The sequence below is a fragment of the Kryptolebias marmoratus genome, linkage group LG24 (genome assembly GCF_001649575.2).
Source record: "Kryptolebias marmoratus isolate JLee-2015 linkage group LG24, ASM164957v2, whole genome shotgun sequence".
NCBI classification, from domain to species: Eukaryota; Metazoa; Chordata; class Actinopteri; order Cyprinodontiformes; family Rivulidae; genus Kryptolebias; species Kryptolebias marmoratus.
In genome coordinates this window covers 632,104-658,449 of record NC_051453.1, presented here as the reverse complement: position 1 = coordinate 658,449, position 26,346 = coordinate 632,104, and the positions used below count along the sequence as shown (strand labels likewise).

Here is a 26,346-nt window from a genome sequence, read left to right as displayed (position 1 = left end):
CAAGAATGTAATTAGATCAAATTAATACAAAAACATGCTATTAAAAAATTCATCTCAAGACCCTGATCTGGTGTTTCACAGCCCCAACTTTAGGAACTGCTGCTTTAGAGAGTGTCTGACACTGTTTGGTCCAAGTTGCCTTAGAATAATCATCATCATGTTTTAAATTTATTTTTATTTATCCAATTCATCTGATTTTTATAACAACAATAGCTTGTCTGTTAGAAATGGACTCCTTAGCCTCGGCTTGATGTCATACTTTAATTTGTGTATTTGAGGCCAAAAATTTATGAAAATTAAAATTTATTTTCTGAAGTACCAAATCCCAGTGATTGCTGGGTCTCAGTAAGGTCATTGGAAAATCGCTGACTTTTTTGTTTTGTTTTGTTTGTGCACCAAGTGTGCACTTTTAATAAAAATACATTTGGCACAAGACTTGACAGGAACGTGGTTTTTCCAAAGAACACACATTTTTGGCACATTTAGTTGTATCCATATGCTGCACAGATTCGGTTCCTGACAGAAGCAGCAGAACTTTAGTTTCATGTCAGTCTGCCTTGTGGACTTCGCCATCTGCTGCCTGGCTCAGGGACAGCAGACAGGAAGTGGACCGGGTCCAGACTGGGCATGCCGACGGAGAAGGGGCGGTAATAAAGAGGCGTGCAGAGGCAGGCAGGAAGAGCGCAGTGAATAAAGGAAGTGAGGTCGGGGCACAGTGTCCTCCCACTAATGGACTCCCTGTGGACCAGGTCCTGTTATCTTCCCCGAGCAGACCTTCCTCACAAACTCCCCCCAGATTACAGAGTAAAGATCACACATCAGATGGTGACACCTTCAGAGATCATCGAAACTAATTAGAACTCATTTCTCTCTAAAGGAACAACTCACTCTTATTTAATTAGAAGCAGAACAAACTCTTAAAAGAATCCGATTTTATTGAGGATGCGGTTAACGAAGCAATTAATGGATTTGACCCAGTGTTCCGCTCAAATTTCCAAAGAGAGCGGAGGGTTTGGTTTCCTCATCAGTGTAAGACAAATCAAGTGGACTAACAGTTTGGACAGAGACTGCTTAAATGTTGCAGGATTTAATGACGATAACATGTGGACAGCTTTTAAATACAGTTGGACATGTTTTTCCTGGTTTAATTTACTTTTAAACTTCTGAAATCTATATATTCTGTTTAATTTCTCAGCATTGTGCGTTTAGTTTCTCCAGAGGCCAAGAAAAAAAGAAATTTGTTTAGTTTTCCAGAGTATCTTCAAATTTTAGGTGGTTGTCTTGAAATAACACTCAGGTTTGTGCTTTTTAATAAAAAGTCTTTAATCTGAATGACTCCATATCAGAAACCTAACATGTTCTTGTTGTTGTTGTTGTCCATCTGTCCTGCTTCAGGTTCACGGGATTGTTCGGCGTTCCAGTTCCTTCAACACCGGTCGCATTGAGCACCTTTACCAAAATCCACAGACACACACTGAAGGAAGTGAGTATGACATCCTGATCATCACCTCTGGAGTTTGTGTCTAAATGTAGTGACCAATAAAAATAGTATTAATCTATTTTAAGGGACAGTTGTCCCTCCTGCTGCTATTCTTTTTAGATCTTTAACAATAAATATGCATGACGTACTGGAAACAGATTTCTCTTCTTGCACTTTGGTTAAAAAACAATATTTGTGGCCTTGGTTTAAAGACATGAGGCTGCATTATGGCGACCTGACTGACAGCACATGTCTGGTGAAGATCATCAACGAGGTGAAGCCAACAGAGATCTACAACCTGGGCGCTCAGAGTCACGTCAAGGTAGTGTGATCGCAGAAACACTTCTCCCAGTCCTCCAGTTCTCTGCTGTTTTCCTATCATTTTCTTGAAAGGATGCCCGTCCTACCAGATTTCACTGCCCTGTCAGTGTGTCCTGAATTCATCCAAACTCATGACAACCAGACACAAACTGCTGCATGTCTGTTTCTGCAGTAAAATCACTGCTGTCTTATCGCAGCACCTGGTGCATTACTTTCAATGAGTTATCTGAAAGTCTTGGTCAATTATTTATCAGAATTTTCAAGAAACTTAATAAAAAATGACTTGTTTTTTGTCAGAGGTGCATTTACTTGGATTGTTTGCTTCTCCTGCCAGCAGGATAAAACTCCACTAAAGTCTGAAACATTATTTGTCAGATAGTTTCTTTAAGCTAGTTTAAGAGCCTTGAAGTCTGATTGCTGCTGGTTCACAGTAGATGGTGTTTACAGGACCCTCTGAGCTTTGGGAAGCGTGGGGACAGGAAGTAATGTTTTCTTGGATGGGTCAGACTGTACCACAATGCTTCCTTTGTCTTTGAGCTCCTCTGTGATCCCAGGAGGTTGCTCTGCACCGCCCCGGCCTCTCGTCTGAGAGCCAGCAGCTGATTCAGAACATCAATGATCAGTTATGTGTTTTGAAACAGAAACATTGCATCTGAATAACAAGAGCTCTTTTATAAAACTCAAATTAGTCAGATTCACAGTTTTGTAAACCCTAGAATAACATGAAGAGCCGGATCAGCTCACTTTGTGGTGTTTATACTTTACTGGTTCTGAAAATCTCTTTTTGACTTCATGTTGGTGTTCTTGTGACAAAAGGAAACTTATTTGATTCACATTACAACAATTCATAAAAAGGCAGTTTAGCAACTTTTTATAGAACAAAACTAACATCTTTAAAAAGCTAATTCACTTCAAAATAAAGCTTATTATTTGGTTTTCCCCTTCATATTATATATATTTATGGTATTATTGATTATAATTGAGTTCTGTCAGCTGCAATAAAGGTCAAATGAACCTTTAATATCTCTTTTAAATAAATAATTATCTATTCAAATAGTTTCAGAGCTCTTATACAATAAATGTTGGTTAAGAAAAACCTTTTTTTAGTTCCAGCTCAAATTGCAGTTCTTTAAAAAAACAAATAAAAGTTTAACTTCTGGAAGTCAAGTTTGTGTCACCAAGGATCTGAGCTGGGACCAGTAAGTTCCAGCAGCTTCTGCAGAGTCACTGGAAGCAGAACAGAGTGGTTTCTTTGGTCTTGTGTAATAGGAAAAACCCCAAACTATATGAGGTTGACATATTTATGGGATTTTGTTTTGACTGTGACCAGCGACCTTTCAAGAAGTAGCTTCTGGTTTTGGGACTTGGAGGAAATAAAAGTGAGACTCACAGATAAAAAGGGATAGCAGGAAAAAAAGAGAAGAGCGTCTGAGAATGAGTAAGAAGAGGACAGATGATTTCACTCACCACTTCCGCTGCGGTTAGAGGACATGACTCTGCTCCCACCTCCCACATAGAAGACCGCCTTCAGGCCACACACTCAGAAGGGCTGCAAATCCCTGTACCTGTAAAAGGTTTTCTGTTTATTTGTTTCCACACCAATAAAACCAGCTGGATGCTGCCCACTCCAACAGCTGAGCCTGCTGGATTACTGGCAGCATCCTGACTGCAGCTACTTTCTCCCCTCGTTCCCATCAGGCCTGTCTTACAGGGAATCCCTTCCATGTTTGAGCTGTGTGGGTGCTGCTTTCCTCACAGAGAACAAAGTGGCTGTTATTTTCTGATGTTGCAGGGGTGGAGGTGGACTGGGAATAGTTGAACCAACACTGGAGGACCAGAGAGACAGACAGCTGTAACATCAAAAGAGAAGCAGCGGACTTAAACAGACGGGCCTTTATGCATTTTCTTTGAGACTCCAATAGCAGAAGACTGGATGAATTTGACCTTTGAGCTCAGGCGTAATTCCCCGTATTAATCTCCTAAATAAAGTATCCGGACCTACAGGAAGGACGGCCAGAATGACTTTAGAAGAAGTGCTGAAAATCAGTATTTTCACTGTGACTCTTAACTCAACTGGTGCAACACTAACCAGTCAGTAGTTGAACCTGGATGCATCATTAGTTTGACTGTGGTCCGACACACTGAGCTACACAGTTTCCTCTTCATTTTTACACCTCAAGTCAACCCAAAGTCCTGTGCAAACAACACACACAGGTAACATTTTTCTGAATGGTTACGAACAATTACAAATTGCTTAGCATATCCAATCCAACCAAACTTTATTTATAAAGGACTTTTAAACGACCACAAAGGACCAAAGTGCTTTATAGAAGAAAAAAGATGCAACAGTAGTCACACAACAAAAATAAGTGGTTTAAAAACATTTAGTGGTAACAAAATAACACATAAAATCAAGTAATAAATGAAACAATAAACTAAATAAGTCCTTTTGATGGCGAACCCAACCAGTTGGGTTTCAGAGGCAAAGCTTCAAGAAAAAACTTGATTTTAAAACCGCTCTTTGTTGAGTTGAAGTCGTCTCAGTCAAGATCATGTGACCTCTTTGTGGGCTTTCCTGCCCCAAACCAATCCAATCTGCTGAAACCTGTCTGGTGTTGGGATTTGGTTATGCCTGTGTTTTCCTGCAGGGGGTGGTGAGGGACTGGCAGACCTCGGACAGGTTACAGTCTGTCATTGAAAATAAGGAAAAATAAACGGCAATGATGGCCGCTTCCACGCACACCTACAGTCAGTTGGGCTCAACATGGAGTCGAATGCACCAGGAGACAATAACAATATTAAGAACCGAGTATTCTGGAAATGGCACTGAAATATTCCCGAGGAATGCTGTGAAATGGGGAAGTGCTCCCAGTAATCTGCTGTGCATCTGAAGGTTCAGCCTAATCCCTTTGTGTTGTCCCAGCGAAGCGCTTCACAGGAAGGCCACGAACAAAACCCCTTCATGTTTCTGCGTGTGTGCCAGTTTTCCCACCTGCAGCAGAGCCGCCGGGAGGCCGGCTGAATTCTGAACACGCAGAAACGGCTCGGCTGGCTGAGTGGGGCTGAGGAGACGATGGAAAAGGTTTCAGCTTGTAAGTTCAAAACTGATCGGACATGAATAGATTGGATTGTTTCTGGTGGCTTATGAAGACAAAAGCAAAGCTATTCCGCCAAGGAGACAGACTTCCATCATGTATATCCTACCTTATCCATTTCTGAATTATACCTCAAAGTGGCTTATCACCGTCCCATTATCTGCTTAGAGCACTCTCTGTGTCTGCTCCTCTTTGGTCTCTCCCCCATCCGGGTTTGCAGAGGCTCCTATGCACAGGATTTAACACGCCTGTTTCCCCACAAAGCTCTGCACTGTTTGTTCACCGTGTTGATGTGTTTATAGGCCTGCAGTGGCTATTGTGCAGCCTGCCAGCGGTTTACTCTCATACACAGGTGCTAATACCACTACTTACTACACTTATGCAATCCTTGTTGTTTTCCACTTGTTTTGACTCCCTGTGTACAATCCAGTAATCTGTGTGGGTAGAGAATACCACAATGCCCTCAACTTCCTGCCTTATTAGTGCTGCAACTGTTATGGATTCATTGAATTCTTGAAGTGGAACCATTTGTCTATAAATTGGTTCTTGTTTTTCTGACATAAACTGAAGCAGTCATCCTTTCTTATGGCTTAAAAAGAGGTAATCTAAAGACGTAATCAGCAAATGACAAATCTTTTATTTATTTATTTTACCCCAGTAAACCAGTTTTAAACAACAGATGGAGGTCAGGGTTAAACACATCTTAGCAGAGATGAACATGAAACTCGCAGCACACACCAGAAATACAAGGTTTGCTCTCCTGTAAGAATCTCTCCACAGTGAAGAGTTTTTAGGTTTCTCCAGGTTTGAAACAGCACATTATTAAATGATAGCAGCTCTGATTTTACAAATGGAACCTTTTCAGGATTACTTGTCCTAAAGTAAGCTTGTTCTTGGAAGTATAAACAGTTTAGGAGAAAATGGATTTTCTCAGTACAGCAGGATTTATTCCCCTCTGAATGACGAGTGGTCTTGTTTTTGCAACAGCCCATTGGTCAGGTTTACTCACTCTCTGATTGGTGTTTATATTACTGCCATCCAATCAGTCCACAGCGGCACGCACGCAGCTGCGTGTGCATCCCACTGTGATCAAGAGAGCAAATGTAGCTCGTTCTCAGCTGAAGTGTGTTTTTTGTCTGGCAGGACTCCTTTGCAGCGCGTCTGCAGACTGCATGGATTCAAAATGCCGTGTTTTCTCTTTGTTTTTAAAACCACTCAAGTTTTCTCATGTGTGCCACATATTGAATGATCGGCCTGGCAGCCAGAGGTCAGAATAGGTCCCTGAGCCGGGCAGACCCCGTTTAAAGGTTAGATCTTCATACGAGGCAGCCCGCCCGCCCGCCCAGCCTCCATGGGCTTTAATGGGAACTTTAATAATAGAGTCTCCTGTGCCAACAGCAACAAGACCTGCATTTTCCCCTTTCAGACTCAGGGAATGTTTGGTGGTTCTGTTTTGTGGGTCAGAAATGTTGCTCTGCTCGTGACTCAGTTCTTTTTCTGTTTGTAGCGCATGGAAACATGCAGTTTGGAAACAGATGAAGTGAAGAAGGGAGTAGAGGAAGGGAGCTTCTTGAGGTTTGTTAAGTAAATACGCCGAATCAATAAATAGCATCACGGAGCTAAATATGATCACATCTGAGTCTGTATCTTAAATCAAACCCCAAATATTCCACATCAATTGTCTTGTTTTGCACAGAAGCCAAAATAAACGGTTCAGATGCAGTTTTATCTGCGATTTAAAGATGGCAGTAGTGAGCCGCTGTGGACGTTCCCCCGTGGCTTTTATCAGCTGGAGAACAGAGATAAAATACGCTTTTCTAGCATTTAATTTAGCCAAATAAAATCTCTTGTTTATTACCCTTTTACTGACATCAATTATATCAAGAGAAAACATAATTGTGTTAAAGTTTGCAAACAAGTTATAATTTGATTGTTATGTGATTAACAGATTAATTGAAATGCAAATAATCATAAAACTAATGAAGTTGAGTTTTAATAAACAGCTAATCAGGTCACTGACGACGTGGTCAGTATTTCAGGTTTAATTAGTCTTTTGTTCAAGAAAAAAAAAACTATAAGGGCTGAGAAACATTTAGGGCAAAACTCTTACAGCCACTGAAAACAAACAGGATTAAAAATAATAAATAAAAGCAATGCAAAGTCTATTCTTTCTCATTTAAGCCCAAAGCATCCAGTTAGTTTAACTTTGGTTTAAAACAATCTAAGATATAAATAAAAAAAAACTGTGAGAAATTCTGCCTTATCCCTAAATCCAGTTATTACGCAGAAAATCCAAAATTTGATAATTCTGCATGATTTTTTTTCTTAAGATTCTTTGTTGGATGAACAAAAGATAGACTTGGAAGATGTTGAAATAGATTTATAGACCTAATAACACATTATTGCAAAAACTAAAATGAAATAATGGTTTCCTGACTTGGTGTTTTTACACAAGAACAGATTATAGCTGTAGTGAAATAAATCAGTAAAAGAGGAATAATAATTTAAAAAAAAAAGCAATTTGTCTAATTATCCATAAAATTATGTTCATTTCTTTCATCTGCTGGAAAACAAACTCAATTTTTTCCAGAAAACAGCAGTCAAGGTAAATTAAAAACAAACTGAATTTGTAAACTAAATCTTATAAATAAGTATTCTTTTTTTTTATAAGTTTGTTTTGTTTTTTATAGATTTTATTAGACTGTAATTCCAGTTTAGAAGAAGGCCCCCTGCAGGTCATTCTGTGTCATTACAGATTTTATTTAGATTAAAGTTTATTTAATCTAAATAAAAGTAAGAAGGACAGAACTGAGAAGCATCATGTTTTCCATCCTTTCCTCCTTTTTTTGTTGACCTTGGATCTATTGTTAATTTTTTATCTGTGTGCAGATTTGACTGTCAGCAGCTTCTGGCATGTTTGATATCAGGCGTATAACAATTAACACACACAAAACTGCAATTATTTGTTTCATTAGTTAATAAAAGACGAGCACTGAGGCGAGAAGACTGTAACCAGGAATTACACTAAATATTTATTAAACTCATCAATCTTTCTCCACTTGTTGCTATGTCCTCCAGGGAGACATTTGGCAATAATCAGACATTCATACCTGATGTTTTGTAATGATTTATCTGAACCTAAAGCTGTTGTGTGTTTATAGTTTTCGTTATCTAATCCAGCTAATTTGCTTTTGGGAGAACATTTTGTGGCTTTCAGGTTTTTCTTATAGTTTCTTTTTCTTGGATAATTATAGTAAAACTTTAAAAAGTCCTGGGTTTATTAAATCTGTAATCAGCTGTCAGTTAAACTCAGGGTTTTTTACATGTAGAGTTGAATAAACAGACAGTTTTTAGCCTTGCAGCTCAGATCCCTCTTCACCATAACAGATGCTGCACCGATCCGTCTTTCCATCTCACGCTCCGTTCTTCCCCCACTCCTGAATAAGACCCCGAGATATTTAAACTCCTGCATTACAGGCAGCGCCTCCCTCCCAGCCCAGAGAGAGCAGTCCACCCTTTTCTGACTCAGGACCACGGCCTCAGATTTGGAGGTGCCGCTCCAGTGAGAGCTGGAGATCCCGTCACAATGACGCCAACAGGACCACGCCATCTTTAAACAGCAGAGACCGGACCCCTTCCTCCTGTTCTGTTCACAACTCTGGAGAAATGTTCTTTAGATGCAGAAACATTCAGCTGACTCTGGATACACAAACGACACACTCTAATGCAACAATATGGAAACACAATGACAGAAAGTTTTAATCTAAGATCATCTTATGGTGAGAAATGACAGCTGTAGCTGCTTTGGTCAAACTTTAAAGACAACATTCTGCTGAATCTCATGCAATAAATATCCCAAAGTGTCACTCAGAGTGTTGTGAATGACTGTTTCCTGCTTCAGCTTCCAGTTTTACCTGCGTATCTGTCAAACCGTCTGAGTTATGGACATTTTAACGGAGGCTAATGTGGATTAGCTGTGGTGGCCATCCTGAATTAGGTCGACTCCAAAGGTTAATCGGTTCTAGATGCACACTGAAGAATACATTTCTGAAAGTTTGATCAAAATCCATCCACTGGTTCAATAAATACTTTGCGAACACACAGATGGAGGCGAAGACTTTACGGCAATGCTGCTGGCTTTGGACGGCAGAGGAAACGTGAAACAAATCATAGAAAATGATCTGTAATAAAAACCATATTTTGTGTTTGTAACTGTAGGACTGACATTGCTGTTTTACTGAGACGAGACAGTTTTATGGTTCAGTTAAAGCTTCAATAAACCCTCACATGCAGTTTTATACGGTATGTTCAATCCGTTCTGCAAGTGTGTGTGACACACACATACTGCAAGTGTAATACAAGTTCATCTCAGGTCAGCGTGTCTGTGTTGCTACACAAACGGGAAAGAAATAGGAGTTTACACAGAGAGCACAACGAGCCTCAGCTCAGTTGACTTTGAGCTCATTTTGTGTTTACAGAGGGATTTCACAGAGAGCCTCAGCAGCCCTGTAGATACACACAAACACAGAGGCTTTATTAAGATACATACAGAATTTAATACATCTTTGCTTGTTTGTTTACAAGGCAAACACCTACTTGTTACTATTATTGTTTCCTTAGGAGAAATCATTCTGTTGTTATCAGTGCAAACCTATAATTACACCGTGTCACCAAACTCCCACTCAGACACCACAAAATACAGCCTCAATCAGTCCTATAGGTTTCATAAGCTCATTACTCATCGTAAACATTGTTTCTAATCTGTGAACACGTCCTGACTGCTGCTAACCACTCACACCCTCACACTTCCCCTGCTGAGGGCATGTTTGTGTCTTCTCCCATTGAGGCCTGCAGTTGGAGTCCAGTCATAAACAGCTCAGATGTTTTTTTTACAAGGCAGCTTCCTCTAATTAACAGTTTTTAAATTCCATTTTGTTTCAGGGGATGTTTCTCACCTTTGTATTATTTTGTACGAGACTTTTTGCGGGTGTGCTTGTTGCTTCTTGCATCAGAACATGTGTCGGTTGAGTAATTTGAACATTGCAATCAATTTGCAACCCCCCTGATGTATGATCTCACTTGTTTGGATCATCGTGATAGTGAAGCAACAACAGGAGGAGGAGGAGAGGAGGGCAGACATGAGAAATGGATGAGTTACGACATCAGATACGAATCTTAATGACTGTAATTGTTTTAGTCTTTTTATCAGCTTATTAAAGATGTTTTTGAACAATGTATGGGCTTTGTGTGTGTAGGCTGCTGTGTGTTCATTAAAGCTTTAAATCAGGTTGTCATACCTGTGTATGAAGTGGTTGGGCCTTGTTCTGTCAACCAAACAAACAGGCCTTTATTCTCAAAGAGAGCAGGATGCTCAGCTGCTCAGAGAGGAACTCCTAATTTCTTGGCTTTGACCCCGAGTTGTTTGCTGGAAACAGTTATTAGTTATTAGTGGGGTCCGTTCCAATTGTGTGTAAGATGAGCCAAATGGTAGTGATGGTTTCAACTTGTGATTGGTCACAGTTGCATCATTTGGCTGTAGTAAAACCATAAAACAATGTATGAAATAACTTGTATTTAATGGTAAACCTGAGCAGATTGTGTTTGTGTTTTTAGGAGTTTGGTGTAATTAAAGTGCACAATAATGACACTAATTAGATTACTTTTGTGGTAACGTTCAGATTTTATTGCACAGAAGACCCTGTTTTACTGGCATTAATTCAATGTTGGTCGGATTGCTGTCAGTCTGTAGCTGTTCGTGTTGAAGGCAAATCACTGCAGGCTGGTTAAGTGTTTCCACAAGGTTTCTGTGGACCATTAAAGGTAGAAAAAACCTCCAGTTGTCTTATTGCATTAAAGATTGTATTTACTTGGATATTTGTCATCCAAACTTTGGGAAAGAGGCAAGTTTATTGTTATGTTACCTGACTTTAATGTAGTCAGAAGTGCTTCTGATGCAACCAACATACTCTGATGGTTTTCACAGGAAACTCAAAGTCAAACTCATCCTAACCACTTTTTTCTGTCCGTCTTAGGTTAGTTAGTGTCCAGAGAAGCCAGCAACTGTTTCTGCTCGAAGATAATAAACCACCTTTCAGTTTTAAGTTACATTTCAGGATGCAGAGGTGGACTATGCTGAGTGGCAGGAGTTTTCCTAGCTACCTGCTAGCCCATGGAGCTAAAATGATTACGATGGCTGGATGAAGACACATATACCCAATATCAGTTTCCAGCCTTGGCCGTTTCACACTGAGATTCGGTTCTTGGGCAGCTGATTTCTTTTTAACAATAACATGCCCGATACAGTATATGGGTTTGAAGTTAACACTTGCTTTTATTTTAGTTTAAGCAGTGCATGTTTGAGATCAAACCTAGGTGTGTGTGTGTCACACACACATTGCTGGTTTGTCCAGTAAAGTATTGCTGCCAGACATTTGAGGCTAATGGCAAAGAGGTCATTAATCAAACCATCAGCACATGTTCATCGTTTCCGTTGACCTTCCTGCTTTGGTTCTCTCACTTTTTCCACCTTTGCTCCAGTGGAAACTTTGGAGTTTCTTTCTTTTAATGTCACGGGGCATTATGGAGCGCTAAGAAATGTGATTTATTCAGTCAGAAAACAAAAAAAAAGTACCTTTTCTTCAACGTTTTCAAGGTTTCAAGGTTTTTTTTTAAAATGTAAATCATAAAAATGCACTGGCTGCCTCATCTGTCTTTACAAAGGCAATATGAGTTCACCGGTGTTCCTAACACCCTGGTTCTGTGCTGCCCCTTGCCTCCAGGCTGCTTTAGTAATGATGTTGAGATCATGATAGCTCCGTCTCATTATCGTCATTAGCGCTGGTATCATGAGCAGGGACAAGAAACGTCTCAGGCAGTGTGAGAACTCGGTTGTAAAGTGAGATAAATGACCTTGTCTCAGTTATTTATGAGAGCTGATTCTGTCACTAAGGAGAGCGGTTTTCGGTTTTCCACAGCGCCATCAATCATCTCCGCTGGCGTCTGGTGAGGCAGGTTAGGCTGATGGACGGACAGGCTGAGGCAGATGAGCGCTCAACTGTCAGGAGGCCGCCGACCTCCAACTGTTGACTTTAAGCCTGCAACTTCAGCTTGTTACACAGACACATTCCTGTAATTGTTTCTTCATCATTATCAGACTGATCAGCCAACGATGGTGCAATCATTAACGGAAGATAAATTACTGTTGCTCTTTGCCAGCGATGATCTTTGATTCATTCATTCATTGATCATCATTCACCTTCATCCCAGACATTTCTCATTGCCGGGATATCAACTGTTTTACCTTGTGCCCCAATCCATTAGCTACTACAATACTATAGGCTGACAGGAAGTACAGCAAACAACACAGAGAACAACCAACAGGAAAGTTCTTCCAGGTGAGAGAAGGTTGTAGGACTTGACATGAGGCAGTTTAATATCATCTAAGAACAGCTATAATTTAGTCATTTATCTTTTAACTTTACTTATTGTTACTAATAGAGATTCTGCTGCTGTTTGGTTTTACATGAATGAATGAATGAATCCTTTCATTCATCCAGTTTCTTCTGCTTTTGTGTGGTCGGGTCGTAGAGACAACAGGTCCAGGAGAGAAACCCAGGTGTCCCTCTCTACAAAGACTTTCCAGGTCCTCCTGGGGACTATCCCAATGGGTTTCCAGGCCAGAGAGGATACGAGTTCTTGAACTTTGTTGAGGTCCCCTTACAGTGGAACGTGTCTGAAAACCCTCCGAAGGGAGGTGCCTTGGAGGCATCTTAATCAGATCTGCTGACTCCTTTTGATGCTCTGGAGCAGTGACTCTACTCCAAGCTCCAAGATGAAGTTCCCTGCATTATCTCTAAGGCTGAGGCCGGCCACCCCACAGAGGAAGCTCATTTCAGCTGCTTTTGTCCAGGATCTCCTGTTTTCAGCCACCATCCATGTCCATGTCTGATGGAACGTGGACAGAGCTTTGCCTTTCGGCTCAGCTCCTTCAGCTCTTCATGACTGTGGATGAGGCCTCAGTCTATCCCATCCTCCCGCTCCATCCTACCATCAGCTATGAACAAGACTCCCAGATACTTGAACTCCTTCACTTTAGGCAAAGATCCATTCCCTGCCTTTTCCTGGTCATTAAAGTATTATCAGTGTACTAGTTGTTCAAATAATTGTATAATTAGTAAATGTTGTGTTTAAAGATGATACTGTTAGGCTAAAAACAGTCGTGTTTTGCTTGATAAACAGCCAAGAGACAATGACAAAATGTCATTTGTCAAGTTTCAAAATCCCATTCTTACTCTTTGGCAAATATAGTTGTTCCTTAGTTCATTTCCTTGTTTCCTCATTCCTATCAAAAACTCTAAATAAAGAGGAAAAACATGTCTTTATCGACTTCTGTTGTAGAAAAATGAAGCTAAATTTCCTTAATATGGCCACTGCCATGTTATATTTATGAAGCCAGAGTCTGTGCACCCAGGAAAATTGCACCTTGAAACCAAAATTAACAGACAGCAACAATTGTTTAACAATCAATTCATTTTATTTTTCAAATTCTATTTGTTTTCTGCTCAGTGGAAGCTGTAGGGCGTTGATTTTTCTGTTTCTGTAGAAGGTATGTAGATGATGGTGTGAACAGGTCCGGACCTAAAAATCCCAACCGTTGGTTGCAATGTTTTTCTCTCTCTCTCTCTCTCTCTCTCTCTCTCTCTCTCTCTCTCTCTCTCTTTCACTCACTCACTCACTCACTCACTCACACACACACACACACACACACACACACACACACACACACACACACACACATTCATACAGTCTACATCAACAGAACAATCTGCTACTGCAATGAATAAGTCAAGTAATTCCAGTTTTTATTTACCCAACTTGTATTATATTAAGACAACTGTCCTAAAAACAAATGTTGCCTCGAGTTGTGGATTTTCTTAAATACTTGTCGAGCTCTAAAGTTTAACTATCAACTAACAAATCTCTGGGTCAAAGTATATTTAATATTAATATTTTTGTGCATCTAAATTATGGCCTCAAACTTTGAAGATAATCCAATAAATACTTCTAATAAAAGCCCACCTTTTCCCTTATTATTTATACATAAAAGAGGAACAATTATTAAATTATTGTTGTTAAATCTTCATCCAGTTTTCCACTTTCTTTACTCCAACAGTGATTTTAGCTTTAGGAAATGGTTCAGTCAAGCTGAGTCAGAGATGTGCAGAAAACCATTTCAGTCAGAAATATCTCGGAGCTGTTTTCTTTAGAAGGAAAGCGTGGCGGGCCCCCTCTGAGGCGTGTAAATCGCTCTGGAAAGTGCCCTCTTAGCGAGTAGCGCGTCACAGACATGCCTAAACTGCAGTAAGTGACCCTCAGATATGTGTGATAGTCCTGCATGTGTATTTCTGTCATTTGGTGGAAAGTGTGTCCACAGAGTCTGTGTCTGGTTTCGGCTCTCGTTGTATGTTTTTGTGTGGGCTCTGACGTGCACGTGTGATGATGAGGAGGGACGAGTTCATCGCTGAGCGATAATAATAAGAGGCTTCTTTTAAGGAACTGAACACGATTAGTTAGAAGATAATTTGGTCCCATCTGTTTACACACGCTGTGGGCAAATTCCAAGGAAAACAGTTGACTGTTTTCTTTCCTTTTCCTTTCTCTCCACACACACATATGCAAAATGATTACTGGGAACGAAGCAGCGACTGGTACGCAGGGAGCAGCGGGTATTCGAGTGTTTTCTTTGTGTGCGAACCTGCAGTGAATGTTTCTGTGCTAATTTTTGTTTTTCCTTCAGTGAAAGTCAGGGTTCATCAACAAAATTCACTCAAAGGACTGGCAGTGTGTTTATTGTTGTAAAGCTGTCGAACCATTTGTCACATTTTGTTGTTTTTACAGGAAAGTTTTTTTTCTTGTGCTTTTACTTCTAATTTACTGTGCTTACGTGCTAAATACAGTATCACATTGTTGGAACTTCTCAGCTTCTTAATGCTGAAAGATTTAGGCTCTTATTAATTTGAAAGCATTAATTAGGCCTGGCACCTAACACCAAAAAATAATAAATCCAATAAAATCATCTGATTTTATTCCATAGACTTGATGTAAACAAGTCACATTTGAGGTAACTCTTTGTGATGGGTTGAATAAAAGTCAGTGCAAACTTCCACATAAACATGATGCACAAGAGTAAAGAAATCTCATCAGATAACTAGTTAAGCATTAAATTAAAACAACACATATTGATGATGCGTATATGTGGGGTGGTTATAAGTTAACAAGGAGATAAACTGTGAGTGAATCTGATAGTTCCTGCATGGATTGAGTCACTAATACATGATTTTATTATTTTCTTGAACTCTCACAGCAGACGTTTCTGGGTTAAACGATGTTGGAATGATATCTGGGCTGAGATTGGACTAAATTTGGTCTAAAACTGATCATTTTAGTCCTATGTAGAAGTTGATCTTCTGAGCTCTGGCCACAGTTTAAGTCAGGGGTGTCCAGTCCTGGTCCTCAGGGCCTCCATCCTGCAGGTTTTCCTTGTTTCTCTGCTCCAACACACCTGATCTGAATCAGTGGGTCATTAACAGGCTTCTGCAGAACATGAAGAGGGAATTAAACCACGGAATCAGGCGTGGATTGGACACCCCTGGTTTTAGTGCTCGGATGCACGTCTTCTCATTGCTGCATAGTTTTTGAGTTTGGCATGAGCGCCAAGATGCCATTAGGCCTTTTTGAGCTCAGCTACAGCTGACTTCTTTAATAATTCTGAGGAATGACTTAATATTTTACTTTTCGGAGGCCTGATTCAACAAGGTCCCAGGCCGGATATGGCCCACAGGACACCAGTTGAAGATCGTCATTATCAGAATCTCTGTCCCTGGGCTTTGGACATTTCCTACAGTTCATTGTGGTATTTCTACCTTAAATTATGAACTTCATCATGGTCTGAGCAGTGTTCATACTTTCCCCTGTCTGGCCAGTCGTTACACACACGGTTCTGGGGTTTTGATATCACCATGATAAGTTTTTCCTACAGCCCATGCCACTGGTATGGTAATATGTGTTTAGGCCCAACGCTGACTGTAATCTGAGCTCAGACTGCTCGTGTTTACGATAATAGTCTCCTAGTGATGCCTGCTGTAATCATTGTGAAGCGTCCCGCCTGCTGCAGTCGTGCTGATCTGATTCTTCTCAAATGAAACCGCGCTCGGGGCATGGCGGCTGGAAACTGAGAGGCTGGACTAAAAACCAAAGTATTCCTGCGGGATTATCGTCTGCCTCCGTCACGCAGGTGTGATCGGTCTGAGCGTTGGATGGACAAGCAGCTCAACACGTGGAGACACTTTTAATTACAGAACAGGGAGGGAAAATGATGAATTTATGAATTATACTTTGGTTAGAAACTGTGATACAAAAACAGTAAATTTAGTCCCCAAAGTTGTCTGTCTGTGCTTTAAATCAGAATATCCTCAAAGTAATTTATTATTAAATAAGAAAACCAGGAACACTATCATGCAATTTATTTGTAGTAAAAGAAAAACAATTATATAAAAAATATTATCTTTGTCACTGAGAACAAAAGCTTTTTACCAAGTTTTCATTATTTTTCTGTCAGTTATCAGCAAACAGCTAAAGCTCATACTCTAATAATTTGTTGTGCAGAAATAAAGTAAAACATAAAAACAGATCAGTTGAAGTGTAAAAAAGTAAAACCAAACCCATAAAATAAAATAAAATAAATTGTTCTGGTAGAAAAGAATTTTAAAGAATATGTAAATGTGGTTAAAACCATTAAAAACATTTATAAAGCAAATAAATTATGCTTTATAAATTATGATTTTTTAAAATGTTCATCTGTTAGCTTTTGATATTTTATCATTAATTTTTAAATTTTTCTTCCTAAAATATGTGATTTTCTAGTTTTTCTGCAAACTTTGTTGATGATTTGTGTGAGTTGTGTCATATCTTGATTAGTAGAAGATAAAAAATGGTAAAATAAACATTCTTTTGTTCGAATTTAGTCAACGTCCAACAGTTTAAAGAAAACTATTTTATTATCATTTGTCTTTTATTTTATTTTAAAATACAGTAAAATAAAAGAGTAATAGATGCAAACCTTACATTTTATTGAAATAAAAGCAGTTCAGTGTTTCTGTCTGTCACATTGTTATTGCAGACTGTTATAGACTGATGTTTGTGCTCACCGGGTGCCTTAACAAACACTGATGACATCACTGATGACATCATCTCATGATGAAGATGTCATCAGTCCTCTTCATGGGTCTTGGCTGAGGTTTGCGCTCTCCGAGTGCTTCTAGTTATTATTTTTTTACTTATGTAGGTCAAAAACGAACCTATTTTTGCCTGTATTACAGGTAATAGCAGATATGAAGTTACCTGAGCAGTTGTTTAAAATAAGAAATGAGTCGAGGCTGCAGGGATGTGAAAACCTTCTCTCCGCAGCTGGTGATGCCTGCCGACGCTGAATAGTTTCGACGTCTGCTCCGACGGCTTTTGTTTCTCTGGATTGTGTTGCAACTTGTATCGTTTTGGAAGCGGAACATCTCGGGGCGGGGGCCAGATGTTTTCCCCTCTTTCTTAGCTCCTCTGTGACACGTCTTCATCCCGTGTGCAGGAGAGACGTGAGCGTCAGTCACCACCTCGCTGCCTTCATGGGGTAACCGTAGAGCCGGGTTCGACTTGGTTCTTCTCTCATTGATTGGCTCTGACATGTGGGTTAAGTAAGAAAATATGGCCCTTCATAACCACATCAGAAAGCTTAGCACCACTGTTCCTTAGTTTTCAGATTTCTGGATTATGCTGCCCATGTTACTGTAGTCTCAGTCATTTAAAGTTCTCCGTGTTAAAACCTTCTCAACATGAACTCTAACCCTGAACAATTATCCTGTCACGGTTCTGCGCTCACAGACACAGTTTGGATGAAAAACAGCATTTTAGACAACATCATTTCGCTGCCTGCATGGAGCTCGGTGGTTAAAAAACAACATCAGTGTGGCTTTGAGGGATTTTTAGTGTTTTTGAAAGTCACGGACAGAAGCGGGCGTTTCTGGGAAGTGTTTTATTTTAAATGCTGAGCCACTGCGTGTAAAAGGCAGAAAAATAATCCGATCTGTCTTTAGGATTAACAATTTATCACCCAAATTATTGACATAGTTCCTATAATATTTAATGGTTAAAGTGTGTAAGTGTCGACAGACTTTATATTTTATATTTTGATCATAAAACTGCTCAGGATGCATCAACTTTATTTTGACCTTTTACATATTGTGACAAAACATCTGCAGTATTTATACTCTACATTCTGTAAGTATGTGTACTAAATACACAACATATCAGCAGCACCTGGCCGTCCAGGTGTGGATGAAGGACCATCAGCCCAGTCTCCACACCTGAACCACTGGAAACCTCTGGAATCTGATGAAGAGGAAGATGAAGCTACTGATACTGATTTCTGATCTCTTCCTACGTTAAAACATTAATACTGTGATTTTTTTTCTGTGTAACAAAAAAACAAGTGATACAAATTTTGGATTTTATTATAAATGTTAACAGAGGGAATTGACCATTTAAATTAAAATTTGAATTATAAATGAGGTCATAATTTCTAAATTAAGTTGATATTTTCTTCAGAAACTTCCATTGTTTAAATTTAAATTTGTGTCAAACCAGAAATATTTTAGGCAGTTTTTAGCCACAATACTTTGTAATAAGTGGAAAGTTTATCCAACTGTCGGATATATATTGTTAAAACACTCTTTAATGAATCAGAGAGGGCTCTTTGCACAAAAACAAGGCTTTACTGTTTATATTTTAACTTCATTTCGGCCTGAAGACCGCCTACAGATAAGCGAGACTGTTGTTTCGGTTTTCAGGACACCTGCGAGGAGCCTCCCTCTAAAAGTGTGATTGTTTAAACTGCAAAGATATTTAGGAGTCCTGTCCTAACCCAGACAGCGATCCTCAGCAGCTGTTGAAACCCGCAGCATGCAGATGGCGGAGGTTTTCCAGGCTCAGAAGGAGAACATTCTGTAAAAACCATCAGGCCCAATGAGCCCGTGATTAACTGACAGGAGTGGCAGACTTGGCAGAGCCCCAGCAGTGTCACTCTGGTATGTTGTTGTTTGCTTACAAGTGTAACCACACTACAAGACTGTCACAGACACAATGCTAGCTCTCATTTCTTCATGTGTGCATCTGTTGATACTTGCTGTCAGATGGAGAGATGATCCATGACGGCTACGTGACTGGCAGCTCTCCACTGAATTCCTCCCATTGTCGGTTGCAGTGACAGTCCCTTTTTTATGTCTTCTTCATGACATTACAGTACAGGACTTATCTGGTATGATTACTCAGTTTTTGACATTTAACTTCCAATTCTTGATAAATTATTCTGTGTTAATTCTAGTCTCAGGAGGTGTTTTTGTTGACCTTTGGTTGGTTTTATGAACCAGCAACAAAAACTCTTTGATAACTTTTTCTTCCTCAATCTCAACCAGACAGGAAGTGAACACTGGGTGGTGAAATATGTGAATATGCAGAAGAGGTGTAACGTATCTCCGCGGCGGAAGGCTTTGAATGGCCCTCTGTGTGTCTGTAGATGGGTAAGATGACCCGGGCTGGACAGGTTGTGGTCAGCCATACCCGGAAAGCAGAAGGTCTGAGAGGTTTTTGTGGAAGAGTGGAGCAGCAGTGAGGACAGAGATCTCTGTGAAAACAGAAACAAGGCGGGACACCAGATCTGATTCTGGACTCGTTTGCATAGACCGGCTGTGCTCTTGTGAGGTTCTGTACCAGATCTTGTTGGGTCTACTTAGATCAAATGTCACTTTTAAATTTCAAAGCAGCTCTGTGGTGGACTGCTGATCTGTCTTCAGCATTTCTGTTCTGATTAAAGTGGAAATAAAGGATTAACTTTAGCATAACTACGCTTTTAAACGGAACAAAATGCTACAGACTTGATCTTAAACCTCATAAAACACCATTATTTTAGATGTAAGGATATTTTTTCTTTGCCCTCTGGGATAACTATAACCCGTCTCTATAGTTGGTCTTTTCAGGTTTTTATGGCTATGGTAGGTTTTCCTGCTTCAGTCAAAAAAAGGGGCTGACTTGCAGGATATTTAAATGGTTTCAAGCTGCAATTTTCCCTTTAAACGTCCATAAATAAGTCAGTTTTTAACTGTCTCTTGATAGACATCAGTATCAATCAATCAGTCAGTTAATATAGCACCTTTAATACATTGCAGTGTAGCACAAGGTGCTTTACAGCAAATAAAATCAAAACAAACAAACAAATAAATGCTGCAACTATAAGTCTGATCATTTAAAACAGCAATAAGTTGTAAAAGGATTAAATAACGATAACTTTATTATGAAGAGAACCTAGAAAATGCAATTTAACAATAATTATGAGTCCTCATTTCTTTACATTTTGCTTCCAAGGTGCCAAAAAGCTTCTTGTAGTCTTTTAAAGTGGTCTTAAACAATAGTTCTCTAGATTGGTCATTACTTTTTTAATTACCTGTTTAGGTAAAAATATTCTTGAATTTGCAAACACTTTGGTACTAGTAGCTTGTTGTAAAACCACATGATTTCTTTTAAATAACAACGTGACATGCTTGAGATTCCGTGCTGAAAGAAAACATCTAAACACGGTGTTCTATGTGTTCCTAAAAAATGAGGAACTATCTAAAAGGCCTGCCCTAAATCAGCAGAGACCTGACGGGACCTGAGAGTTGCATCATTCCTCAAATAATTTGTTTCCTGAATGACAGATTATTGGCTAATAAAAGGGTGAACGTACCATTGAACCATCAATCCCACTGACACGTCTTCTAATTGTTCAGGTGATTGATAACACATTTTCTGTGTTGTAACAAACTCTAAACACATATTTCTGTTTAAGAAATAAGGGAGTTTGTTTGGGTTGAACATTTATGAGCCGTTTGAATCTGATTACAATAAAACATACCAGCACGCTCTTGGAAGATAAATTTAAAACTGTAAACATTAAGATTTGGACAGTATTGTTTTTAGTGCTGTTCTGTAGTTGTGAGAAGAGAATTCATGATGATGTCAGAGTCTTCCTGCCTCCGAGAAGTTTGAAATCTGGCTGATTTAGTTTCTCCATACATCGATTTTTGATTTAGATGCTGAATCATAAGAACCTTTTCTGTGTTTGCAGTGGTGGGAGAGAAAAGGAGCAAAAGTCTTACTGTGAGTCTTTCATGTTATTCTCATGTTTTTTTAGAGTCTAGTTGGTGCCATCATGGAGGGGTGTAAAAGTTATACATACAGATTCCCTTTTCTCTTTAGTTTTTTGGGACAGGACGTTGTTGGGCCTCTTATTGAGAGAACGCACATTAGATTTAACTGTAACTCGAGCTTCAGGCTCAAAGTCCTCTCTGCTGGAGTTTGTGTGAAAATAATTGAGTTTCGTTCTTGAGCAAGCAGCTGGACAGCCAGAGGTTGAGTTTGTGGTTTCAGCAGGTTTCTGTTGGATCGTGGGATAGTTTGGGTCAGCAGACCTTCTTCCTACATGTGCTCCTGTTGGCTGATCTCTTTTACTCACTTTAAAGCATAGTATTTCATAAGTCACTTTCAAACAACAGGTTCCTCTTGTTCTCCTTGAGGGATTGAGTTGCAGTTGTTTAGGCTGTCCCTTCCTGGAAACAATCCTGTTACATGTTTCTTTGACATCATTTTTCCACTGCTTTGGGAAAACCATCGGAAGATAAAGGAAAGTCACTCTGCTGTCATACGGAGCAGAGAATTCCTTTCCATTGATATCTAAAACTTCAAGCAGAGCGCTTCCCTCTTCCGAAAAGCCTTCCCTGCTGCAGGCCTCTTTCATGCCGACCCCTGCTCCAGTGTTCCCGCCCTGTTGAGAGAGGCGGGTGGAGCTGGGCTGGACTTGAACCCTGGCAATTGTCTTCTGCTAACCTTTCTTTGTCTTTGTGTGTCTTTGTGTGCCCACATGGATTTTAGGAGTGTGAATCACGAGTTTCTCCCGGTGGCATTTAAGGTCATATGACTAACAGATAAATGCTAAAGAAAAGAGGTGTTAAGGTATGAACACAAGAGCGGTAATTAATAAACAAAACAAGATTAGGTGTTCATTTCAAATAAAAGAATAAAAAAAAACAATAATGTTTAATAAAGACAAGATACACTGTTTATTTTTGTGACAAATTTGTGATTTAAGAAGAAAAAATATTTGATAAAGTGTTCAAGAAATTGGTTGAAACAGCTTTTAAATACCAGCCCATCCTATTAAACTTTTTTTATTTGTTTAAAATAATCCAAATCAACATATTAAAAACATAGTTATTAAGAAAATGAGAAAAACAACAAAAATGAAAGATATGCATTTCTGCCTACACATGCACTCAATGATGTTGTTTAAAAAAATAACATTTTTTAAGTAATTTGCATTTTTTTCATTTCATCCCTGCAGCTGTTCCACAAATTCACTCCCATCAATAAAACACTTCAGTCATTAGTCATCAAACAGAAAGAACTTTGATGAGGCAAGCACTTTTTCTCTTTTCACTTTTTGCAAACGGTGTTATACAACCATAGTTCCCCCAAAAATGAGATGCTGTGTTAAATATAAATAAAAACAGAATGCAGTTATTTGCAAATCTCAAAAACCCCTGTTTTTATTGCCCAGTAGAATGTAGTAACAGAAGGCTGTAAAAGTAAGTGGCACGAATAAGAAACAGCTGGAATTAATTAGGTTAATTGGCAACAGGTCAGTAAGAGGACTGGGGATCTTAGAGAAGCTGAATCTGCCAGAAGTAAAGATGGGCAGAGGTTCACCAGGCTGAGAAAATACTTTAGAATAATGTTCATCAATGGAAAATTGGGAAGACTTTGAACATCCCATAATCTACAGATCATGATATCATCAGATCTGAAGAATCTGAAGAAATCTGAGGTCAAAGGTCAAGGCTGGATGTTGGTGATCTGGTTCTGTTCTGCTCAGGAACACCGTGCTGTCCACAAATGCTGCTTAAAGCTCTATCAGGCAGAGAAGAAGCCAGATGTGAACAGATGTGTCTCCTCTGGACCAAAGAGGTCAGAATCTGAAACCATGATGACAGGAAGCTGTGATATCTCCTCCCAATCAGGTCCATCTTTCCTGTCATCTCCAGATTTATGATGGTGTTAGTGTGGATTACTGCTGTGTGTTTGTGTCTGTTTATAAGCACCGTGTTAGTTTTACACAGTGATCCTGTAATATTTGTGAGCTTGTTGCATTTCTGTGTCCAGCACACAAACACAACCTGCTTTACATCGTCGGCTCACGGACAGGTTTTATGTATGTCTGAAGAACAAGTCTCAGGGTTCTCTTCTTTAACTTGCTCTACATGCTTTCTGCTTCCAGACAGAGCAGCGTGAACTTGGCCAGCTCTCTTATAAAAATATAAACCTGTGTGCTGATTGATTTAGCTGAAGCTGAGCCAGGTCTTTCTTCATATTAGTTTAAAAGTTTAACAAGAAAATTGAATCACACTGGAGTAGTTTGTTGTCTTTTTCCTTTTGACTTATTCTATTTGAAACTATTTTAAGAATGCAAAGGTACGCAGATGCAGAAATGAACGGCGGGTGTTGTTTGAGAGGTCTGGGGGGTGGATGGGGAAAGACGTGAAGGAAGGTGTAGAGATAAGACCGTGCTAATGTCTCTAATCCGCTCCAGATGAAAGCTGTTGGTGTGACGAGGTTGGAAAGGATGGGAAAGCTTGGGCGCTCCTACATCACACCACCTTTCATGAGACGCTTCATGTTGTGAGATGACTCGTAACCATAGAAACGGCGAGGAGAACAACACATGGACACAAACGTGTTGGGTTGAAGGTGGCTCGGGAGTTTCGTTCAACCAGCCCTGACTTTGCAGTTTGCCAACACAAAGGCTTCTGCTGCGTCTCTATATGTGTTACTGACTTTATACTCGTCCAGCAAAACACACACTACGCTGGCAATCAACAGATCTATTAATAAATGGCACATTTTCAACCACTTTTTCAAGTTTTTAAAAAAGGGTTGATGTGCAGCAGGACAGGACTGAATTTATTTCCCTACATGTTTTAAATGTAGCCAGTATTTAAAGATATGACTGATCACTGGAACTTTACTGTTTCCTTATTTAAAGGAGGAATCTAACCAAGACTTGATCTTTTTTAAAAGGTTCAGAGAACTTGATCATCCTAATCCTGTATGAGAATGTTGCTCCTTTGAAGCAAAATATGAGGAAACGAGAGATGATTAAAGATTTTTTTTCTCAGTATTGTGTTTGTGGACCTTGACACTTTCACATGAAAAATATCAGAGTTGCTGCACAAACGTAGCTCAAGTATAGATGCTCTTGTAACCCTCAGCTACATGATTTTCCTGCTTTAACAGGGGCTATCTTGGTGTTGTTATCTCACACACACAAACAGGCTCATATGAGTGATGACTTATCCACAGATCGACACATAAACCTGATATCACAGACCTACACACACTGACTGCCCTGGTTTCGCCTGCAGTCTGATCCAACATTGTGCTTGATTTGCCCTGACCTTCTGCACCCCACAGCTGAAGGACAACGAGCAGCATCTAGGTTATGACCTGGCTGTTTTGTTGTGTCTGTTAGTCATAAATACTTTCTCATCTGCTGCAGAGTCACTCGGTGTGCCTGTTTAGGCCGTTTACAGGGTGTGTGTGTTGTCGTGGTTGTAAACTGCAGAAGACAAAATGATAAAAGACAAATTTAGAGCTGAGCACAATGTTTCTGTTCTTACTATCTTAGCTCACTCTGACTGCTGTCCGCTGCAGGTAGACACTGACTCGTCATATATTTACTCCATGCAGCCTCACTGGAAAAAACTAAAACAAACAAAAACAACAACAAAATTAAACTTGAACAAATCTGACATATACTGCTGTGGTTACAACTGGAACTTTGGCCGTATGATGACACTCTGAACATTTAAAGGCTCATTACGGACAGGCCAGGGAAGTTTGTGCACGTTGGGGAGCGGGGTGCGTGTCGGTGGCTTCCTCTGTTCACAAGGACACCATTTATTAAGTGTGTGGTTCAGGGTGGAAGGGTGGGGGTCAATGGAGGGATCTGTGGTTGTTTGAGAGGTAAAGGAGAACTGAGAGGGTGGGAAGGAGTTTTAGAAGAATGTGCCAACTTGTCAAGTCCTTTTTCCCACCCCCACCTTCTCAAATCGGGGATGATGCTGGGTGCTGATTACAGCCAAATGGAGCAGCAGCTGGACTCAGGAAGCTGGGTGGGGTTGTAGAGGAGTGGGCCAGGATGGAGGTGCAAAAGGAGTCCTCACAGGAGGTCTCAATTAGGGGGTGGTTCCCTCATCACCTCTCTGAACGCTCTTTGAAGTGATCTGGTCCTGGTCTGCTGATAAAAAAGTGTGAGGGAGAAAGAAATGAAGCTTAAATCTCACTACAACAGTTTTCAGTGTCTGGTATAAAAGGTTTATTATAGAACATCTACAGTGGTCTGCTTAGAAGATATTCCCCAAAACATTCTTTACATTTTCACAACAAAATGAATGAGCGTAAAAGAAGTCGTCTCTCACCAAAGTTTGGGTTGGAATGGGTAAACTTTGTGCTGATATGTGGTTTGGTAGCTTGAAGCCGGTTTTCTCAGTGCTCCCTCCTCATACAGCCCATATTTGATCCAATGACACCGCTTTCTGTCTTTGTGTTCATTGGAGCCTCCAGTTCTGGTTCAAACTGTCAACGGTCAAAAGTCCTGATTTATTTGGTTGCATTAATTATCAGTGAACTCATGACACAGCCTGACACGGAGGAATCCTTAGGAAGTGTCACAGATGACAGAACTCACACAAACCTCCTCAGGGTATGACCTCATCCTGTTGCTATGTTTACTCGAGTGTTTACGATTGCTGGGCAGGAGTGAATGATCGGTGGTAAATGTCTGCAGGGAAGATCAGGAGGAATAAACGGCTTCTTCTTCTTCTTCTTGTCTTTAGTGACTTTTCCAGGGAGTTGATCCAATTCTAAAGGAATGGAGTGTATGAATACACCTCTGCTGCCTAATCTCCTAATCAGCACGGATAGACTCGCATTTATTTCTAAAGAAAATGATGACAAGAGACAAAAACTGTTTTGTTTTGTGCAACTTGTGAAACCTTTCTAATTTGAGGGTGCGACAGATCCCAGCAGCTTTGAGGTCAGAAGTGATGAAGGTCAGAAGTGATGAAGATGCTCACTTCCTGAATAAAGTGAAGCAGTTTTGTCTCTTCGTTGAGTTGACTCGATGGCTAAGTGCTTACTTTTACAGGTTCAGGAAAAGGAAATAAATAAAGACAGTAAAAGGTTTCTGGGTTCACAGAAACCATTGACCATTACTAAAACTCTTCCAACCACATGGATGGATGGATGGATGGATGG

General features: G+C 39.9%; 1 protein-coding gene across 1 annotated transcript in view; it reads left to right on the top strand.

Annotated features, from left to right (window-relative positions):
* gmds (GDP-mannose 4,6-dehydratase) overlaps positions 1-26,346 on the top strand; it is a 142,813-nt gene that overhangs the window by 9,355 nt on the left and 107,112 nt on the right. Inside the window, exons 3-4 of the mRNA XM_017429088.3 lie at positions 1,396-1,483; positions 1,693-1,802. Of these exons, the coding sequence (XP_017284577.1) occupies positions 1,396-1,483; positions 1,693-1,802 (198 nt within the window). The remainder of the gene's footprint in view (positions 1-1,395; positions 1,484-1,692; positions 1,803-26,346) is intronic.